At 36.3% G+C, this 19,118-nt stretch overlaps 1 protein-coding gene across 2 annotated transcripts in view; it reads right to left on the bottom strand.

Moving 5' to 3' along the window:
- Window positions 1–11,052: 11,052 nt before the first annotated feature.
- The window catches only part of FAP2 (Chalcone-flavanone isomerase family protein), a 128,416-nt gene continuing 120,350 nt past the window's right edge, over window positions 11,053–19,118 (bottom strand). For both annotated transcript variants that reach the window (XM_089815166.1, XM_089815165.1), the window contains exons 7-11: window positions 12,277–12,313; window positions 12,070–12,144; window positions 11,824–11,875; window positions 11,675–11,719; window positions 11,053–11,520 (exon numbers count right to left, since the gene is read on the bottom strand). In XM_089815166.1, coding sequence (XP_089671292.1) covers window positions 11,423–11,520; window positions 11,675–11,719; window positions 11,824–11,875; window positions 12,070–12,144; window positions 12,277–12,313 — 307 coding nt within the window. In that variant the 3' untranslated portion in view covers window positions 11,053–11,422. The remainder of the gene's footprint in view (window positions 11,521–11,674; window positions 11,720–11,823; window positions 11,876–12,069; window positions 12,145–12,276; window positions 12,314–19,118) is intronic.

Here is a 19,118-nt window from a genome sequence, read left to right as displayed (position 1 = left end):
TTGTTGTTGCGGTTGTTGCACATCATGAGGAATGGCTAGAACATAAGCTTTTGGAGTATCATCCAGCACTACATAATCATCTTTTTTCTTCTCATGTTGTTGCAACAGATCTTTGTACAACACTTTCTCACTGAATATGACATCCCAGCTTCTTAAAATTTTATGATTTTTAAAATCCCAAAGCCTATAACCAAATTCATTAATGCCATATCCAACAAAGACACATTTCTTTGATTTAGCTTCGAGCTTGGTTCTATTTTCAAAGTCTATATGAGCAAAAGCTTCACAACTGAAGGTCTTGAGAAAAGAATAACTCACCTTCTTCCCAATCCATGCCTCCTCTGAATACCACAGCCCAAAGGAGTAGAGGGACCTCTATTAATCAAATATCCTATAGTATTGATAGCCTCTACCCACATGTGTAAGGGCAACCCAACATGCAACCTCATGCTCCTTGCGCGCTCCATTATAGTCCTATTCATGCGTTCAGCCACTCCATTTTCTTGTGGAGTCCTTGGAACAGTTTTTTGTCTACCAATACCATTAGTGGAGCAATAATCTTCAAATTCATGACTGCAATACTCACCACCATTATCAGATCTGAGACATTTTAATTTCTTACCAGTCTCATTTTCAACCAAGCATTTCCATTTCTTAAAAGTTTGAAATACATCAGATTTATGTCTAAGGAAATAAACCCATACTTTTCTAGTTGCATCATCAATAAATGTAACATAATAATGAGAGCCACCAAGGGAAGATACCTGAGCTGGTCCCCATACATTTGTATGCACAAGCTCTAATTTCTCCTTGTTGTTTTCCTTCCCAATCTTTACAAAATTCACTCTCTTTTGTTTTCCATACACACAACTTTCACAGAAATCCATATTAACACATTTCAGACTTGGTAAAACTTTCTTTGAATGAAGTACTTTCATACCTTTCTCACTCATGTGCCCAAGTCTGTTGTGCCACAACGCTGTATCAGAATCTACAACAGCTATTTGTTCTCCCTGCTCAACTGCAGCAATTGTTCTTGAACATTCATTTTTCTCTAAAATAATCAAAGTAGAAGGAACAATATGACCTGTACAAAGATATAAGGTGCCTACTTTCACACCTTTTGCTACTACAAGGGAACCTTTTGAAACCTTCCAATTTTTATCATTAAAAGTAAGTACACAACCCTCATCATCGAGTTATGTTGATCCCAAGAGTATATATATTGAAAATGATATAATCCCCGCTTAGAAAATTTTATAAATGATATATGTTGATCCCAAGAGTATAGTATATAAATGATATATATAGTATGGATTTTCTCAAGCCTCTTACTTATGTTGATCCCAAGAGTATATATATTGAAAATGATATAATCCCCGCTTAGAAAATTTTTGAGCAAGTTTTTTTTTCAGTGGGTTGATGGGAAGGTGTATATTGAAAATGATATAATCTCTACTTTGGAAATTTTTGAGCAAGTTTTGTTTCAGTGGGTAGATGGGAAGGGGTTTGAAAGTTCTCTGCAAAAGGCTTGAGAAAGCTCAGAATTTCATGATAAAATGTCTCTTTGGGCATGGTGATTGGTTGATAAGGTTCCTGCGCATGATCAGTTTGAGTTACCAAGATGGAGAGTTTTCCAAATGGAGGTAGTGTTGGGTTGCACCATTCTAATGCAATTCATTCTTCCAAAAAAGATCCTTCTTCTCACAACTAGTGAATGGCTTCATGTGTTTTTGGGTGTTACCCTACTCTTCCCCTCTCTGCAAGCAGCTCTTCATTGTTCCTTATCCCATGACTCTGTTTTCCCAATGGATAAGCATTGGTTTCCTACTAGAGGCTTTATGGATTCTTCATGTCCCTTGTGGCACACATCCCCAGTTAGAGCCAACTGTAAGCACGCTTTTAGCACCCGAGTTTTGAACTTTGAGAATTCGCCCCATGGAAGGAATCCCTAGATTGTCGTAATGTTTTAGTTGGTTTTTATTGCTAAAGATGATTTTGTTAACTATGACTTGTGAAGAAGATTGTATTCTAAGGGTATGTTGAACCTTGAAGTTTAGAGGTTCAAGTTCGAAGTTTAGAATTGAGTTTTTTAATTCTAAGTTCAAGTTCGGGTTGCAAAATCAAAGTTCAAGCTTCAAGTTCAGGTCTAAAGATTTAGAGTTTAAGACTCAGCATCTACCAATTCAAGGATGCGGAGTCAAAAGTTTAAAAGTCCAGAAAGATGAAACCAATTTAGGTGCACAATTTTAAAAATTCAAAACCCAAAGGTTCAAATGCATGATTCAACATTCAAGTTTCGGGTTCAAAGTTTGAAGATTCACATGCTTTGGTTTAAAATGGAAATTTTAAATCACAAGCCCACCACTTCAAGGTTCAATTCAAAGGTACAATTTATTGATGTGTGGTAGCTTTAGTTGGATAAACCTATATAATTATCTATGAGATATATATCTGTGTTTATTATTATATGAGATAAATTAATATAATAATAATATATATAACTATAGTTATATTTATTATAAATTAATATAATAATAATATTATAACTATGGTTATAATATTAATTATTAATTAACAAATAGACATGTCCTGTCGCTTACGGTTATTTATATGGGGAGAGTTGCCTTTGGAAAATACATATCAAACATTATGGTAGTGCTATTACATTTCCAACAATCCTCCTGAAACCCAACATGGTATCAGAGTCAGGTTACAAATGTAAGAATGTATATCATTTCCAATAATAACATCAACTATCTTTATTATGATTAAAAAAATTGATTAGAGTCCTCAAAGATGGTCATATTCCCTACGTGCCTTGAAAAATGTATTTACTAGTACCTGTTATCACAACTGGTTGAAGGAAAAGAAAAGAGCTCAACAATATTTCAAAGTCATTCAAAGCCGAGTATCATATATGAAAAAGACTAGAAGTTAACAACCAATGAGATTGCCATTCCAAGAAGAAGAAGTAAATGTAAAAGCAGTGAGATTGTAGAGCTCCATAATCAGTGCTCGATTCCAAAAGTCCATGACCAAACACAAGGTTTCATCCACAACTCGTTCTTCTAGGAGAATGAAGAATGTTGCATACCTTCCCTTTTTTATTTTTTTAAAGCTTTACCTCCCACAAAACATAATGATTTTCCATGCTTGAAGTTTATTGGTCCACTCCTTATTCTTGAAGAACAAAATCATTGTATTCGAATGTCCTTCCTAATAGATAGGGAATCCCTCATCAACACCTTTTCAAATTACTTTTTCATAGATGAGAAACTCCCTTGCAAATGGAAAAAGCTAGCATGACTGAACATCACTGATGTGCACTATTTTTATGTTGAACAATTACTATAAAATACGTTCACCTTGGTTTGGTTTACATCCATTTGACGATAAGACAAGTCATAGTTCCTTCAAAATGTTGGTTCATAGTCAACCCAGCTCGGTCTATACTATGAATGCTATAGAATGTTCAATGGACAGGCCGTGGTGGTAGGAGGTTGTGCTGGCAAAATTGTCAATAAATGTATGTTAGATCTGTCGTCACTCGATGTCAATGAATCAAGGGCATATATTGTCAACAGGTGGACTCATCGCTAAGTGCAATGAGGGTATCAAATATGACATGGCATAAACAAGGCAAGGCAAAGTTTATAACAATAGACAAGGATTCGGTGTGAATGAAGAGCTTGCCACAATATGAACAACAAAGAAATATAAATGCATTGGGTCCAATTTAAAAACTCGTACATAGTCAAGGGATACAAACAATGACTATAATCACCAGTTGCACATGCCACGACCAGTAAGTGGGACTCACCGCTAAGGTACATGTGGGTAGAAAAAGGTGAAATCAGGTACTTGTTTAGTATATATCATTATATATAATTTGCATTTAGATAAGACAAGATAAGATTATTAATGTCCAACAAAAGACCACAAAAGGTCTATGGGATTGAAAGTTTGCAACTAGAAAGCTAACAACAACAAGAGCACCAAATGGTGTTTGAGAAAAGTGAACAACAAGAAACAAGAAACAAGAAGAGGAGAGAGGCCAATGCAAAGACTAGGAGTCCTTCATTGGTAAAAAGAAATCAGTCATAGAAGGATAAGACTATGAGTACTTGAACTGTCGATGTGAACTTGTGAAAGAGTGTCATTGATGTAACAAACCGCTGCGGAGCCTGACAGATCTAGAATGGCCAGTAGAACTGGTAAAACTAGACAGCCTTTTCACACCCCGTAAAGGAGATAAGAGTGTGAAAAAGGTAGTAATACATTGATCAGAGGTATGTCAATGAGGAAGTAGTGACCGTAAAGTACTAGCAAGGAGCAAAGTGGCCTCTTGAAGATAAAGTGCAAGACATCCTTGGTCACAATAACAGACGAAGGCTAAAAGAGGAGAACAATCTTGGAACAAACAATAAAATCTCCCTCTGATCTCATAAAAGATAGGGTAACGGAAGATAAAGTAAGTCTCCATCTCGATCTCATCAAGAGTACACAACTTATAGATATGTTCACCTCTGTTAATATGATGATTGGTCTGAGCTCAAAGGTGAGAACCACTCTGAAAGACCCCAGAGAGATGTGTAGGGCATGACACCACCGTCGAGCAAGATAACAAGGACGAACAATAATCCCATCAGCGATCTCCAAAAAGTTCTCCACACACAAGGCCATCCTCGGACATAAACCACCATGAGGGCTAGTCCAGGTAGTCACAATACACAATCTGTAAATATCAAGTCTGGCATGCTCATTCAACTCCTGACGAGAAGGGAGGAGATGAGAAGGGGCATTCAGAGAGAACTAATAAGGAGGAAGATGATCAATATCAATCCCAATCAAACTCAACAGAGAAGATGCCTGAGCATACCAAAAATGAGCCCGACAGCTAGTATTAGAACTCGCAGTAGCAACAGAAGAGCAATATGCCAAGTAGGAGTATCTATCACGTTTACCAACCAAATTCGCAAAACCACGTAGGCAATGAAGGAACCAAATAAGATCAAATATGGTTACAAGACTGAAGGGATGAGCACCAAACTCAAGAAAAATAAATACTGAGTGAATCTGTGACATCTAATTATGCGTTGTAGAAGCAAAGTCTGAACTTGCTCGATTAAGGCCCAGTCGGAACCAAGGAGAGAAGGCCCCCAAACCATAGAGCCATAAAGAACAGTCGGTCGAACAAGAGAGTCCAAGAGGGATAGCTTGGAAGAGGTATCTTGGAAATGACATCTGAAACATTGTTTCTCCAGCACAGCAAGAGAACCCATGCCCTTACTGACTCTTGGTTGTATACCTGGTCTCATATTGAAGCGGGGCCCATAAAACTTTACTCCTAGATACATATAAAAAGAAGTGATCTCAATCTCATCCCTAAAAAAGGAAGTGAAGATGAGAAGTCTTTAAGCAATTAAACACCATAACTCCAATCTTACCCAGGTTAACTGCAAGCTATCTATGAACACAAAAAGAAGCCAAACCATCCAAAAGCCTCTGTAAACTCTCAAGAGAATAAGCAAGAAGAAGAACATCATCTGCGAAAAGAAGAATGGATACCAAGACTTGGTGTGAGTAGCCACCATCACCAGGGAGCGAAGATTTCAAAAGGAAATCCTCAAGCTCATCAATATACAAACTGAACAAAGTAGTGGAGAGAGGAAAACCTTGTTTAACCCCAATGGTGCTATGGATCAGAATTGAGAAACCATTAGAAGTTTTGAATCTACCCAACATCGTTTTGTATAATCTCATCATAGCAATTAATAACATCTCAGAAATTGCAATCTCCCAAAGCCTCTAAAATAAAGCCATCCTAGGAACATAATAAAAAGCCTTGCAAAAATCAACAAAGCAACAATAAACTTTCTCTGATCTCTATTTAGCCTCCTCAATAATAGCCTATAAACTGAAAATATGATCCATGGTCTAATCGTTAGCTAGGAAACCAGCCTAACCTCTAGGTTTGCAACCTTTCCTCTCAAGCTATCTGGATAACATAGCATTGAGGGTTGTAGCCTATATATATATATATATATATATATATATATATATATATATATATATATATATATATATATATATATATATATATATATATATATATGGTGAAGAGTTATATAAATATGACTTATTTAAAAGACATATTTGTTATTGAAATATTAACATTAGTTTTTAGTATTTTCATTGTAATTATTCAATTTTATTTTTATATTATGGAAAGCTAATATAAATATGTGATTTCTAGTAATGGACATATGTGTTTTTCAATTTCATTACCATTTTGATAATGGAATATATATATATATATATATATATATATATATATATATATAGGAGAATCAAAAGTACTGAAGTGGATCAAGTATTGTCTGAAGCACATTATCCTTTGACTATAATAGATAAGCATTTTTCAGATTCTCATATCTTGATAAAGTACCTTTATTTTTTTTCATGTACTATAAGAGCTATTTGTCGTAATCTTTTCCTCTCATAATGTTATTGCAGGAAGAGGGGGATTGAGATTTAGAGGGAGCCTGACATGTTATTAAAGGCAACCTTGAAAGAGAGGGAGAAGACTGAGGATGTTATTTAGTTAACCTTCAGTGAACTCGGTCTTATTGATTAATAGGGAGTAAACAATGTTGAGATGGATTCTATAGTGATCAATAAATTGTCACAGTCAAGAGGACTGTGATTCATGCATCGTGACCATGTGATTTTAATGGGCCTACCCCCTGTGCACATAGTGAAGAAGTGACAACTTCCACGTGATCATCACTTGTATTTGGGGAAGTTGTTGTAAGGTGACAATCTTACAATAACTTGTATTATGAGATCGAATAAATTGAGTAAATGGTGAATGTCTTGCATCTCAACATTCTAGAAGACTATTACTCAGAGTATTTGGTTAATATCATTGATATTCTAGGAGGCCAATACTCTTGATATTAGATGTCATATCAAACCTTATTTTTTGAGTAATTGGTGATTATCATATGCTGATATTTTGGAAGACCAATACTCATGATATCAAATGTGATATCAAAATGTTGAATATCTTTTGATCAAAGATATTCTTATAATGAGGAGATATATGATCATGTGTTTATCCTCCCTAGCTAAGAGGGAGTGTTGATGTGTGGTAGCTTCTTGGATAAACCTATATATAATTATCTACAAGATATGGTTATATATGTGTGTGTTTATTATTATGTGAGATAAATTAATATAATAATAATATATATAACTATGGTTATATTTATTATAAATTGATATTATAATAATATTATAGCTATAGTTATAATATAAATTATTAATTAACAAATACGCATGTCGATTTAAAGGGACATGTCTATTCATGGCTTACGCTTATTTATATCAGAGCTACCTTTGAAAAATGCATATTGTTGGTGTAAATAATTATTCACTATTTACACTTACTTAAGTTTACTTAGGTTAATGCATTATTTTATTATATTACATTATTTTTATTTTATTTTGTGAGACACTTAGGAGTTTTCGTACCTTTATGAGTTGTCATGTTGACAACATAGAAGTACGCAACTCTAATTCAGCACATGGTGTCTACAACATTAGAGTTTGCATCATTCACTGAGTTGTCATGAAGACAACACAATTATTCGAACTCCCTTTTTAGCACATGTTGTCTACAACATAAATTTGCGTGCTACACCATTATAGGCTTATCCTCTCATCATCGCACTTACTTCCGTGCTTAATGGAGGATAACCCATATCTGGTAGACATGTGCCCAGTTGTATGACTCATCATGATGCTGATTCTGAGGCATTCTAGATGCATCTCAAAGGCTTTTATATACCAGCACTCTTAGTGTACTTTCATTCATATTGAATCGAATTCATATTAATATTCTAATCATAATCCTTTCTGGTCTACAGTTGTGCTTGTGTTAGAGTTCTTAGTTTTTGGGTGAATTTTGCCCTAAGACAAATTCTTACACATTTCAAACATTATGATAGTGCTATTACATTTCCAACGATCCCCGTGAAAACCAACACAATTGATGTTGCAAGCTGTCATGTGCAAACGCATTTTAAATGGATACTATCCAAAGTTCAATCTCAACGCTGGTTAGCTCAAAGGCATTCTCATAATGGGAAAGTCTCAAGATTCAATTCTTAGCATAGCATGAACAATCTAGCAATGGTACAAATACTTGGAGAGAAGCCTCGGCCCACTAGTTAAGACAAGTGTTATGCCAATTGTGGAAAGTGCGGGGAATGTATGTTGATTGATTGATGCAACATGCCCAACTCTATCAAATTCTGTTGATGGATGTGATTACTTATTTTGTCGTCACGAAGCACAGATATCCAACTTTTAGCTTGACGATGATCAAACTGTTTTCATCGAGCAAGCTAAGATGAGCGATTGAGAGCTTCATCAGATATGCCCTCCTTATGGTAACCGCATGATGAAACTTCAAGGTTTATAGCACAATAAGATAGGGCAGTGGGCACCGAGCATGATTCTCCTTGTAAAAAGTGTGTATACTAAGGGCTTTTACATGAATTGCTTACCTCCTTAATGTGAAAGGCGGCATAATTAACCAAATCTCGACCTCGGTTAGCAGGTCAGGAACCGCTTGGTGCAAACGATGGCAATTGGCATTGACAGTGACCTTGGACAGATAATGGCTAGAGTGGTCTTCGATATTGGATCACATGTGGACTAGATGCCTATTAATAGCACAGATGATGAGGTTTACAATGTCCAAGGCATGGAATAATGTTGATTTTCTCGACAAATACTCGAGCTCGATAAATATGGAGAAAGGGTCTCGACCCGAAGTGAATAACATGGGTGGTGTTCGACAGGCCACAAAAAGACCATTGGAAAAACAAAATGAGATTGCACACAAAGTGTTTGAAATTATTTCAATGCAATTTATGGAAAACATGTGGTGAAGTTTATACATATTTGAGCTACAGAGCACCTTGGCACCAAGCATCACTGAGAGAATCACCCATGTAAATACCATCAAAGACGTTAGGAGCAAAGAGTCACGACCCTGCACAACTGACACGTAGCCGCCAACTGTTTAATATGATGCCCGAGTCACTTTTGTCATCACAACAAGCAAATCTGGAGAGTTTCTACAAATTGTCTGATGATTTTTCGACACAGTATAGATGTGTTCAATATATGACAGAGTTGAGAGTGTTGTTATAAATGTGTGGGATCTGCCCATTATTGTCGTTAATCTGAGTCCCATAATAGTTGGAGAAATTGAAGAATGCAGATGATAAAGGGAGCTTGAAGGATACAGTTGAAGCTCATCGTTTTGTTACTAGTGAACTCAATATTGACTATGATAAGGTTTCGATAAAGGTATCTGTAGATTCATTGTTCAGATGCCTCCATATTGGATCAGTTAATTGAAAGGTGAACCCGATATGCACCATTGGGGTAGAAACATACAACTATCTAATTATAATATCGATGCCCAACAAGGAAGGCCCACATTCTTAGTCACTAAAAGGCTCGAGTAAATGTCAATAGGCATCCAACAGCTGGCAGAACCCGTAGCATGGGAATGAGGGGATTGTGGTGACTCGTGCAATACACATGGATATAACCACTACAGGTGTGTTAACTTTGCATTGGAAGCGAATTGCAACATTAATCTGCTAATGACATCAATTCGATAATGTTATAATGTTGTAAGGAATCCAATGGAAAGAGTAATAATTACTCAAAAAGACCTGAAAAATAAAGGAAGGATTAATTAATTATCTATGTTTCCATGATTCTGTTATAAAATTGAATGACAGACCTGTGAAACTATTAATAGGTCAATATGGGAGCAATTCAGGGTTCTTTTCGCGGTGGAGAGTCCTGAGGCTGCCACAGGAAGAGGACATATTTTCTGAATGTCATTGTAATAAACAGTGGGGAAGTCTTAATGTGTTTTTGTAAAAACTGATTGAGGGGGGGCAGAGATGAAATTATCTGTTGGTTATTTTGTCAAATGCTTAACAATAAAGAGGATTTAGCATATTTGAATCTGTAGGTTCTGGCATGTGGTTTTCTGATTGAAATATATCGGTGGGTGATCTCAATCATTCTTAAATATTGTTCTGTCCCATATCTTTAGGGTTATGTGTGCATTACAAGTCTGTAGGCTTGATGTTTTCACATTTATAAATGAACATCAAGATCTCCTTTGCCTTTTTGTTTTAGGAAGATTAGATGAGTGACCTGTAGTTCACTTATTTCTTTCTTTCTTATCCCACACATCTTATAATCACATTCATTTAATGCTTATGAATGAATGTCAGAAAGCCCTCCTTATCTTCAGGTTAAAGATACACTCTGTTATTTAATTCGTTGTAAATCTTTCTAGGAGGGAGTTGTACCTCTCCATTCAAAGGAGAGTTATCAATCAATGATAACTCGTCCCACTGTTAGTACACTTTGTTCTTCCTTCTGGGCATATTGATTCATCATTTACATTTCTTTCCGAGGACAAATCTGTTTACTAACACTACATATATGCTAAACTTTGTCAAAGGATTGGGGACCTTCCAAAACCTCCATTTTACCTTCATAAAAAAAACACACAATGTTTGTAAACAAAACAAATTGTAAGCCCAGAACTCTGTGCATGTGTGTTTATCTGCGTGCGTTCTTGCACATGTACATCAGGGTGTGTAGTTTCTCCTTATAGCATGTGCAATAGTCTCAAACAAATCTTTACTTTTTAACTGATGCTTCTCTGAACTATGAAACTTTTGCAATTCTGCAAATTGTTGGATAGTGTAATCATGGGACTGGTTTATTTTGAGTGCCAATGCATATGCAGATTGTATCATCAAATAAGTGTTTTAGGTTCCAGTGAAACCAGTGTTCTTGTAGGTGTACCTACACTGACACTAGGAAGATTTCTTTCTTCCTGATCTGCAATATTATTTCAAGTTCAAACCTCCTTTGGATTATTAGACAATCGACTCAAACTATAATTTTGTTCTATTAAAAGATTGGTGGCAACCATAGTAATGGTGAAAAAATCTCTGTTATAATTATTTTTGTGATACAACAAATGTACAATTAATCAATTGTTTAGAAGTCATTTAATCTGACAAGAGAAATACAGTTTTGTCGACAAATTTGATGATATACTATTGGATGGAAAAGGCAATTGTTTGTCTTCTAAAGATATTGATCTCCCCACAAATAGTCCAGTATTCAAAGATTGTGTCACTTCCATTAAATAATGGTAAATACCAGATATTTGATGGACTCTATTTTATTAGGGGTGAAAGATATGCCTTCAAGCACCAAAATTGCACCCCTCCTAATCTTGAATTGAACTCAGCTACAAAAATGGAAAATATTACCATTCAAGAATATGAGCAACAACGTATCAACATTTTCTAAGAACACGACCAATATTCTCCCCTATTTCTTGCCTTGCTTTCGATGAGATGGGACCTTCTCCAATATACATCTCAAAAAAAGCTCCTGTGTAAGCATCAAATACACAATAAAAAATCCTTATATGATTAAGTGAAAAAAATAATTTGTGAAGAGACAGCTTGATCAACCAGACCAAGGAAAAGAAATTGCCAAGATTGACTGAACAAAATTCCCAGGCATGAAAAAAAGTAGAACTCACTACAGAGGTCATGGCTATAGATTGTGCCAAGTTCCTTGCCATCAACTGCAAAGTGCCACGAATTGTATTAAGCATCCACTTAAGCATAGGAAGCAGGTTATCCATATCAAACAATCCTTCAAACTGCAGTACAATAATAAATTACTTACTCTCTGTCCTTAGGTGTCCTCCTGGCAACCGATGAAAATCAACAGTTGTTCCCTGCAAGTCACAGTGGCATTTCTTGTCTCTTAGGAGTGAAATCCATTAAAATAGTAAAGTGAAAATGTACCTTTTTCATCTTAAAGAAAAACAGCAAATTACAATGAACTGGAAAAGTTGATTGCACATTATCCTTAAATGTAAAAGAAAATAAAGAACTAAGAATCAACAGAAAGAGATGAATTTAAAATTACCGGGGAAAGCAAAATGTCTTTTGAAAAATAATCACAGAATGCATTCAATCCATCATCATCAGCCACTCCTTTTATCTAGATTGTAACAGGAAAAAAAAATTGTATTATATTCAAGCTGGAAATTTAAATTTAAATCATATCAAGATTGCATTTATCATTATGCATAATTTTCATCAGACAAATCTGAGCAATGCTCTTCCATTTTACCCGTTTTAAACGTCTTTGCAAGGCGCATTTGAAAGCACTGCCATCCATCAAACATTTCAAGTGTTAATGTTTTTACCTTATTTCCGATATACCAAGTTTGATCTTTACTTTCTAAAAACATAAAGCAGTATCTATAAAACAATAGGAATAATACAAAAATCCAAAAGCTGCTCAAGATACACAGCAAGTTTGTGTCAAAACCCAATATACTAACCAATCAAATACTTTGTTAACTTGGGGGAGAAACGATAATCATGTTTGTTTCACTTTATATGGAATTTATAATTAATAATAATCCAATATCCAGCGATGATTGAAAACAGGAAAGAGTTAAAAAGAAATACACTTATCAAAACAAAATCAGTTAAACAGATACTACATTCTTACTTTTCAGAAACATAAAATTCCAAAAGGATTCATAACTGAGGAATACTTGTCAGTTAAGAGATGGACTTTTATTTACTTTCTAGAAACATAAGAAAAATAAAAAATATTCAAAATAAACCTAAATCAAAATTTTAAAAGCTGCTCAATACATGCACTAAGTTTTGTGTCGAAATCAAAATATCAGTCAATGAATCAAATTGACACCATACTTTGTTAAGTTTGGAACAAAATCAACTTTGTTTTTCTTTATATGGAATTTAGAATAAATAATTTTATGATAGAGTGCCTTGACAGAGAACAGGAAAATTTTGGTAAGAAAAACACTTATCAAAATAAAATAAGTTTAAAGTTGTACAGAAAATTACTTTTCAGAAACATAAAGCTTTAAAAAGATTCATATTATGAGATCCAGAGATTATATTTGTTCCAGCAGGCCCCAAATCTGTCAGAGCCGCAATGTCGCAACATCACAGTGTCATGGTGGATTTGGGTCTGGTCGAGTGGGTGAGACTAGTGCTTGTGCAAGACATCTAACTTTCTACTGGATCTTGGGCATGATGTCAGATCTATCAGAGATGATTGGGATGTGTGCTAGTGTGCTATTCTGACAAGTGGAAGTCAGCCTAATGCATGTACTCTTAAGCCAAAGCTTAATGCAAGAGCATGTTGTCAGAAAGGTGGGTTCCATTTCAACAAGCGATGCAGAGATATGCTGACATGTGGCATCTAGAGGGAAAGTGCAATCCAAATTGGCCGAATTTCACTCATACTTGTACGATTTAAGTGTGTGAGCTTATATTCAAATCTTACCAAGATTAGCTATCAGTCCTATATTGTAGATACTTTTCTCCATAGCTTACCTTGTGGTATCATTGGTTACACTACTTTAAATTAATTTCAGTTGTTAGCATGAAATTGATGCATGCAATCTGTTGGTGAACAGAGTGTCGCTGAAGTTTTCTTTGAGAAACAACCCCAAATCATCTGCAGGGCAGCCATAAATAAGCCAATATTTGGAGAGATTGTTATTGGATTAATGATATTTCCTCTCAATTTTAGAGGTACAACTCCCTCATCTGATATAATTTGTACTTTTAAATGCATATGCTTTTAACCAGAAAGCAGGAAAGGTGAGAATGCAAATGAACAAAATAACTTCTAGGAAGATATTTGAATAGTGACCCATAGATAGTGATATTGCTATTATGATTCAATTGTGGAGTTTTTGAGTCAAACTCATTGACCCATGTTTCATGAGTAGTATTTTCTACCAAAGTAACAAGGATGAGAATTGGATTGTGTTACCCGGTCATAAAGTGTTTCAATTTTTGAACTTGTTAATCCTCTGGTTATGTGTGAAATACGTCCCATTTTAATCATTGGGATGATTATTTTATCCCTGAATTTTTGTGAGTTTCTGAGTCTTCATGTTTCCGGCTCGTTCCTAGCTCCGCATAGCACTTGAAATTTTCAAAATCCGACTTCTGAGCCCCAAGTTATAGCAGGTTAATGAAGAGACTCAAATTACGCGTTTTCAAGTTTATCATTAACCATTAACCTCTCAAAAAGGTTAATTATAACTTTCAAATTGCGCATTTTGGAGTAGGTTAATTAACCTCTCCAAAAATGTGTATTTCTTAACCTCTCAAATAGGTTAATGATAATTTTCAAAACGCGCATTCTGGAGTAGGTTAATTAACCTCTCCAAAAACACGTATTTCTTAACCTCTATGAGGCAGTGATTAACTTGTTTAAAACTCTTCCATAAGAAGTCAGACATGTAAATGAGACTAATTGGCAATAACAATGAAGATGAATCAGATGGAATTCTTGATAATTCACTGTGATCAGAGGCTATACCTGTATGGGGATCTGTAAGGAAGCTCTTAGATTATATTACCAAATGCAAGATGCAGGCGTACATGCTGAAAAGTTCACCTTTAACGTGCTCAAGGCATGTGCTTTGCTGTGTGATTTAGAAGAGGGCAAGGAAGTTCATGATCATCGAATCAGAAATGGTTTCGAGTCTAACTTATTTGTGGTGAATGCACTCATATTCATGTATTCCAAGTATGAGTGTGTAAAGATCGCTTGCCAGTTGTTTGATAACATGCCTGAGGGAGATGCAATATCATGGAATACAACAATTGCAGCATATTCCCAAAATGGGTTTGCCTCTGAGGCTTTGGCACTGTTTCATCAGATGAGAATTAATGATGTGAAACCTGATTCTGTACATACTATGAGTGCTCTGCAAGCATGTGCCAGTCTAAAAGCTCTGAGAGAGGGCAAGTGTATCCATAATTTGATCATCAAAAATAGGTTTGAATTGGTAGATGTCTCTGTTGGGAATTCCCTCATAGCTCTGTACTCCAAGTGTGGGATGATAGATATCACTTTCAAAGTCTTTAACAAGATGAAGAAGAGGAATTTGATTTCATGGAATTCACTTATTGCCGGATATGCTCAGAATGGACGTGCCGGCAAAGCTTTGAATCTTTTCCATCAAATGCAACTGGAAAATCTGAAACTTGACCAAGTAACATTGTGAGTATAAGCCGGGCATGCGCTGACTTACCAGTCCTTCAAAGTGCAGATATCTAAGCATTGGAAGGCGAATGTTTTAAAACAAAGTCCAAAAGGAATGTCATCTCATGGAATATAGTGATTTCTGGGTACGCTCAGAATGGACGAGTTGCTGAATCTTTGTCCATCTTTCGTGAAATGCAATTTTCACCTATAAAACCCCAGGCAGTCACAATGATTAGCGTTATATTTGCCTGTGCTAGATTAGCATCACTACAAGGAGGAGCTGCTGGCCAATTGTTTGACAAAGTGTCTACAAGAGATGTGGTTTTCTGGACTGCTATGATTACTGGATATATGCAGAATGGTGTTGTTGATAAGGCTTTAAAACTTTTCCAGGAAATGCCTCAATCTAATGTGGTCTCGTAGACTGCAATCATTACGGGATATGCTCAGAGTGGACTTGTAGAAAAGGCCATGGAGGTCTTTAACTGAATGAAATTGGCTATTGTAAAGCCAACCTCGGCAACCTATGCCAACATCCTATCAGCCTGTGCCAAACTGGTACCGCATGAGAGTTCATAAATTGATAATTGAAAGTAGATTTTTGTCGGCAATGCCCTGGTTGGTATGTTGCAAGATCTTCTTGGTGATGTTTATACTACGACATTTAAAAATAGCAGTAAATGCAAGCAAGCAATATCACATCATCTTAAGCATCATAAATTCTTTGTCATCATTGGATAGCATAGATGATGTTGAACAACTAGAAGCTTTGCTCCCTGAAAAGAGTAACGTCAGATCTGGCAGGGTGGTTATAGTCACAACACGGGATGTCGGCATTTTGAAAAGTCATGGAATTTCTTCTATTTATATGATGAAAAGATTGAATTCACCTTCTGTGAAAGAGCTTTTCTGTCTACATGCTTTTCCAAAACAAAGGACTTGAATATTTGGTGGAGAAGTTATCTAGTGCATGTGGCAGTTTGCCTTCATCTCTCGGAGTATTAGGAGGATTACTTCGCGGCAAGTCCAGGATGTTTGGGAATCTTTGTTAGATCGGACTGGACTTACAGATTTTAGTGACAAGAGGCAAACTATAAGGGTTCTAGTAGCGAATGAGGATTCCTTGAAAGGTGAGAATAGCAAAATCACAAAAGACGTCATGCGGCTTCTCTGGCGCGATTGTGCATACGTGTCTTTTGATAATATGAGAATTATGCATGTTATTGGGTTCTTCAATAAAATATGGACTAGTAAAGTAAAGCAACCGATACAGTGGAGGGAGCTGGTTATTTTAGGTAGCATTGCAATGTTTCCAAAATCTATAGGGCAATTGCACCAGCTACAAAAGATTGTGGTGGATGGATGTCTTAACACGAGCTTGGAAGCTCTGCCAAAAGAGTTTTGTAATCTTCAATCATTGGAACACCTTGCTCTCAGGTTATGCTTATAATGGCCATATGCAGGAGGCAATGAGAATCTTTCACAGAATACTCAACTAAATCTGTTCTCGTTCAACCTTCTAAAGACACGTTCCAAGCCATACATTTTAAATAGTGGTCATAGTCATTTAAGGTTAATTTTCTTGAGGTTAATTAACCTCCCAAAACAACGTATTTTGGAGGTGGTTATTAACCACGAAGAGGTAGTTATTAACCTCTATGTCTATATAAGGACATCTATTGGCTTTGTAAAGGGCACTTTTTGGTTTTGAAAATAAGGGAACACTATGCTGAAATTTTGATCTAAGGATAAATTTTGGAAAGTATGTACACTTTTTATCTCTGAAATCAAAAAATCTCTATTATCTTCTTAGTACAAGGAAATGAAATGAGATCTGCTTTGGGTTTCTTATTCTAAAATCAAAATTGTTATATGTTGTAGCAGATATTCTCATGGTACTGTGAGAGTGTTTATGAATAATGAATGTGTCTGATAATACTAGTTGCTCTCAAGTGTAGTTCTTGATTACCTTTGTTATCGATCTTGTTTACTCAAGAAGGTTGTAAAGGCGTGTGGTGCATTCATCCTTAATGGCTTTCTCTTGATCCTTTAAGTGTAGATTCTTTATTCGAAAAACCCTTTAAAAATCATATCATACGAGGGAGCTGCCCCTCTAAACGTAGAGGAAGGCCGCATACCAAGGGCCTATCCAACTGTTGTGAACAATTTGCCACACACTCCATTTGGGAATTACTACTATGACAAATCTATTTACCAACAGATTGGAATTGGCAAGGCCGAATCGAATCACAAATCGGCCATGAATCGGAATTGGATCAGCCACTAATCGGCAAATTTAAAAAACCCTTGAAATTTAGAGATTTTAATAATTTAAAACTTATTTCATGCACCCTTTATTGAATATAACTTAAACACACTATAACATCATCAAATAGAAGCTAACATACATAAACATAAACATAGCACATAAATGATAAATTCATCACATACGTAACTACGTTACACGTAAAATGTAAATTGTAGCTGAAGTAAATAGAAATCATAGGATCATAATAAGTCAAATCATAGAATGTCTGTAAGATGAAGAACCATAAGACATCAAATCGTGTATGTAAGATGAAGATCCATGAAATGTATGTCTATCAGTATCTGTAAACAAAATGAAAAAACAAGGGTCTAGCTCAAGCCTCATCATCATCCTCACGCTTGGCCACAGCCTCAGCCTTGTAATGTCCTCGTCATAAAAATAAATGTACTCATTTGATCTTTGTAATGGGCCGGTTGATTTATTTTATCTTGGACCTATTTTTTATTTAGTCTTCGTAGTTTGTGTCGCCATCGGCTAACTTTGTACACCCTCGAAAAGCTTTTCCCGATGGGTATTTAAGCGCGGCTTGTAGAGGTTTGTAGGTATGCTTTTGGATTATATCTCTCTGTACTGCGGATTCTCGTTGGAATTCGGCACTATTTGCCATTTCGGAAGTGAAAGGCCTTCCCTATTTGGCTTGCTTGGTTCAGTGGGAATAAACCCTCACCCTATTCTGATTGTGTTCCTGGTCTGTATCTGGCAATTTGAAGGCTAAATTACATCTCAGTTCTTGTTGGACTCTACGTATGCAAATTGTGTATGTATTTCCTACAACATCATTTGGTTTGGTATTATGATCATTTACAGGGGTGTTCTATGTGGTTCTGGGTACTAAGGCGGACTGTACGGCCTAGTATTACCTTGTACGGGTACAATCTCATTCATTTCCTTATCCTACATGTCATACGGCATTCAACCTTCTCTGTATGGCAATCTCAACCCATCGTATGGCTAACTACACTCCCACCACTTCATTATATCTCCATATTGCACGCTAGAATTGCAATTGCTTACACCGTACGGTCTCCTTGTCATTCCCGTACAAAAACTAAGTGATCACTGTACACCCTCATTCCTCACTGTATGGACTGACCCAATCACCGTACGACCACTTAATCCCACCGTACGGCCAAGTTAATATACCGTACGACTTGATATGGGTGCACACTGGTTACACCATACAGCTTCCTCAATCCATACCACCGTACGGTTGGCAGTCATTCGAACAATCCTCTAAGACCACCATACATAAACGGGTCCCCATAATCCACAGTACGGTCATCATAGCCATCCATACAGTCTTCCTCCTGCACCTGTAACACACCCTACCTGGTGTCGGAGTGGAAGTTTTCTAGTTCCTACAGGCTGTATGGCCTCCTGTCAGGAACTGAAACAATGATTGTTGGTGAGGGACATTACAGTGGTATCAGAGCCATTGATCTTGCCATCCTGTGGACGGTGAATGCGAGCTTACAGCCGGAAGAGAAGGACACATTTCGTTGATCGAATGGTTGAAGAACAGGAATGGGAACCGGCAGGTGCCAAACTCGTTGCACTTCTGAGGGATCTTGCCCGGAACCAGGCACAGATCACT

Source organism: Cupressus sempervirens, chromosome 2 (genome assembly GCF_028749045.1).
Source record: "Cupressus sempervirens isolate cs-2001-9-10 chromosome 2, ASM2874904v1, whole genome shotgun sequence".
NCBI classification, from domain to species: Eukaryota; Viridiplantae; Streptophyta; class Pinopsida; order Cupressales; family Cupressaceae; genus Cupressus; species Cupressus sempervirens.
Note: the sequence above shows the minus strand (reverse complement) of the source record. Positions and strands in the feature narration are given on the sequence as shown.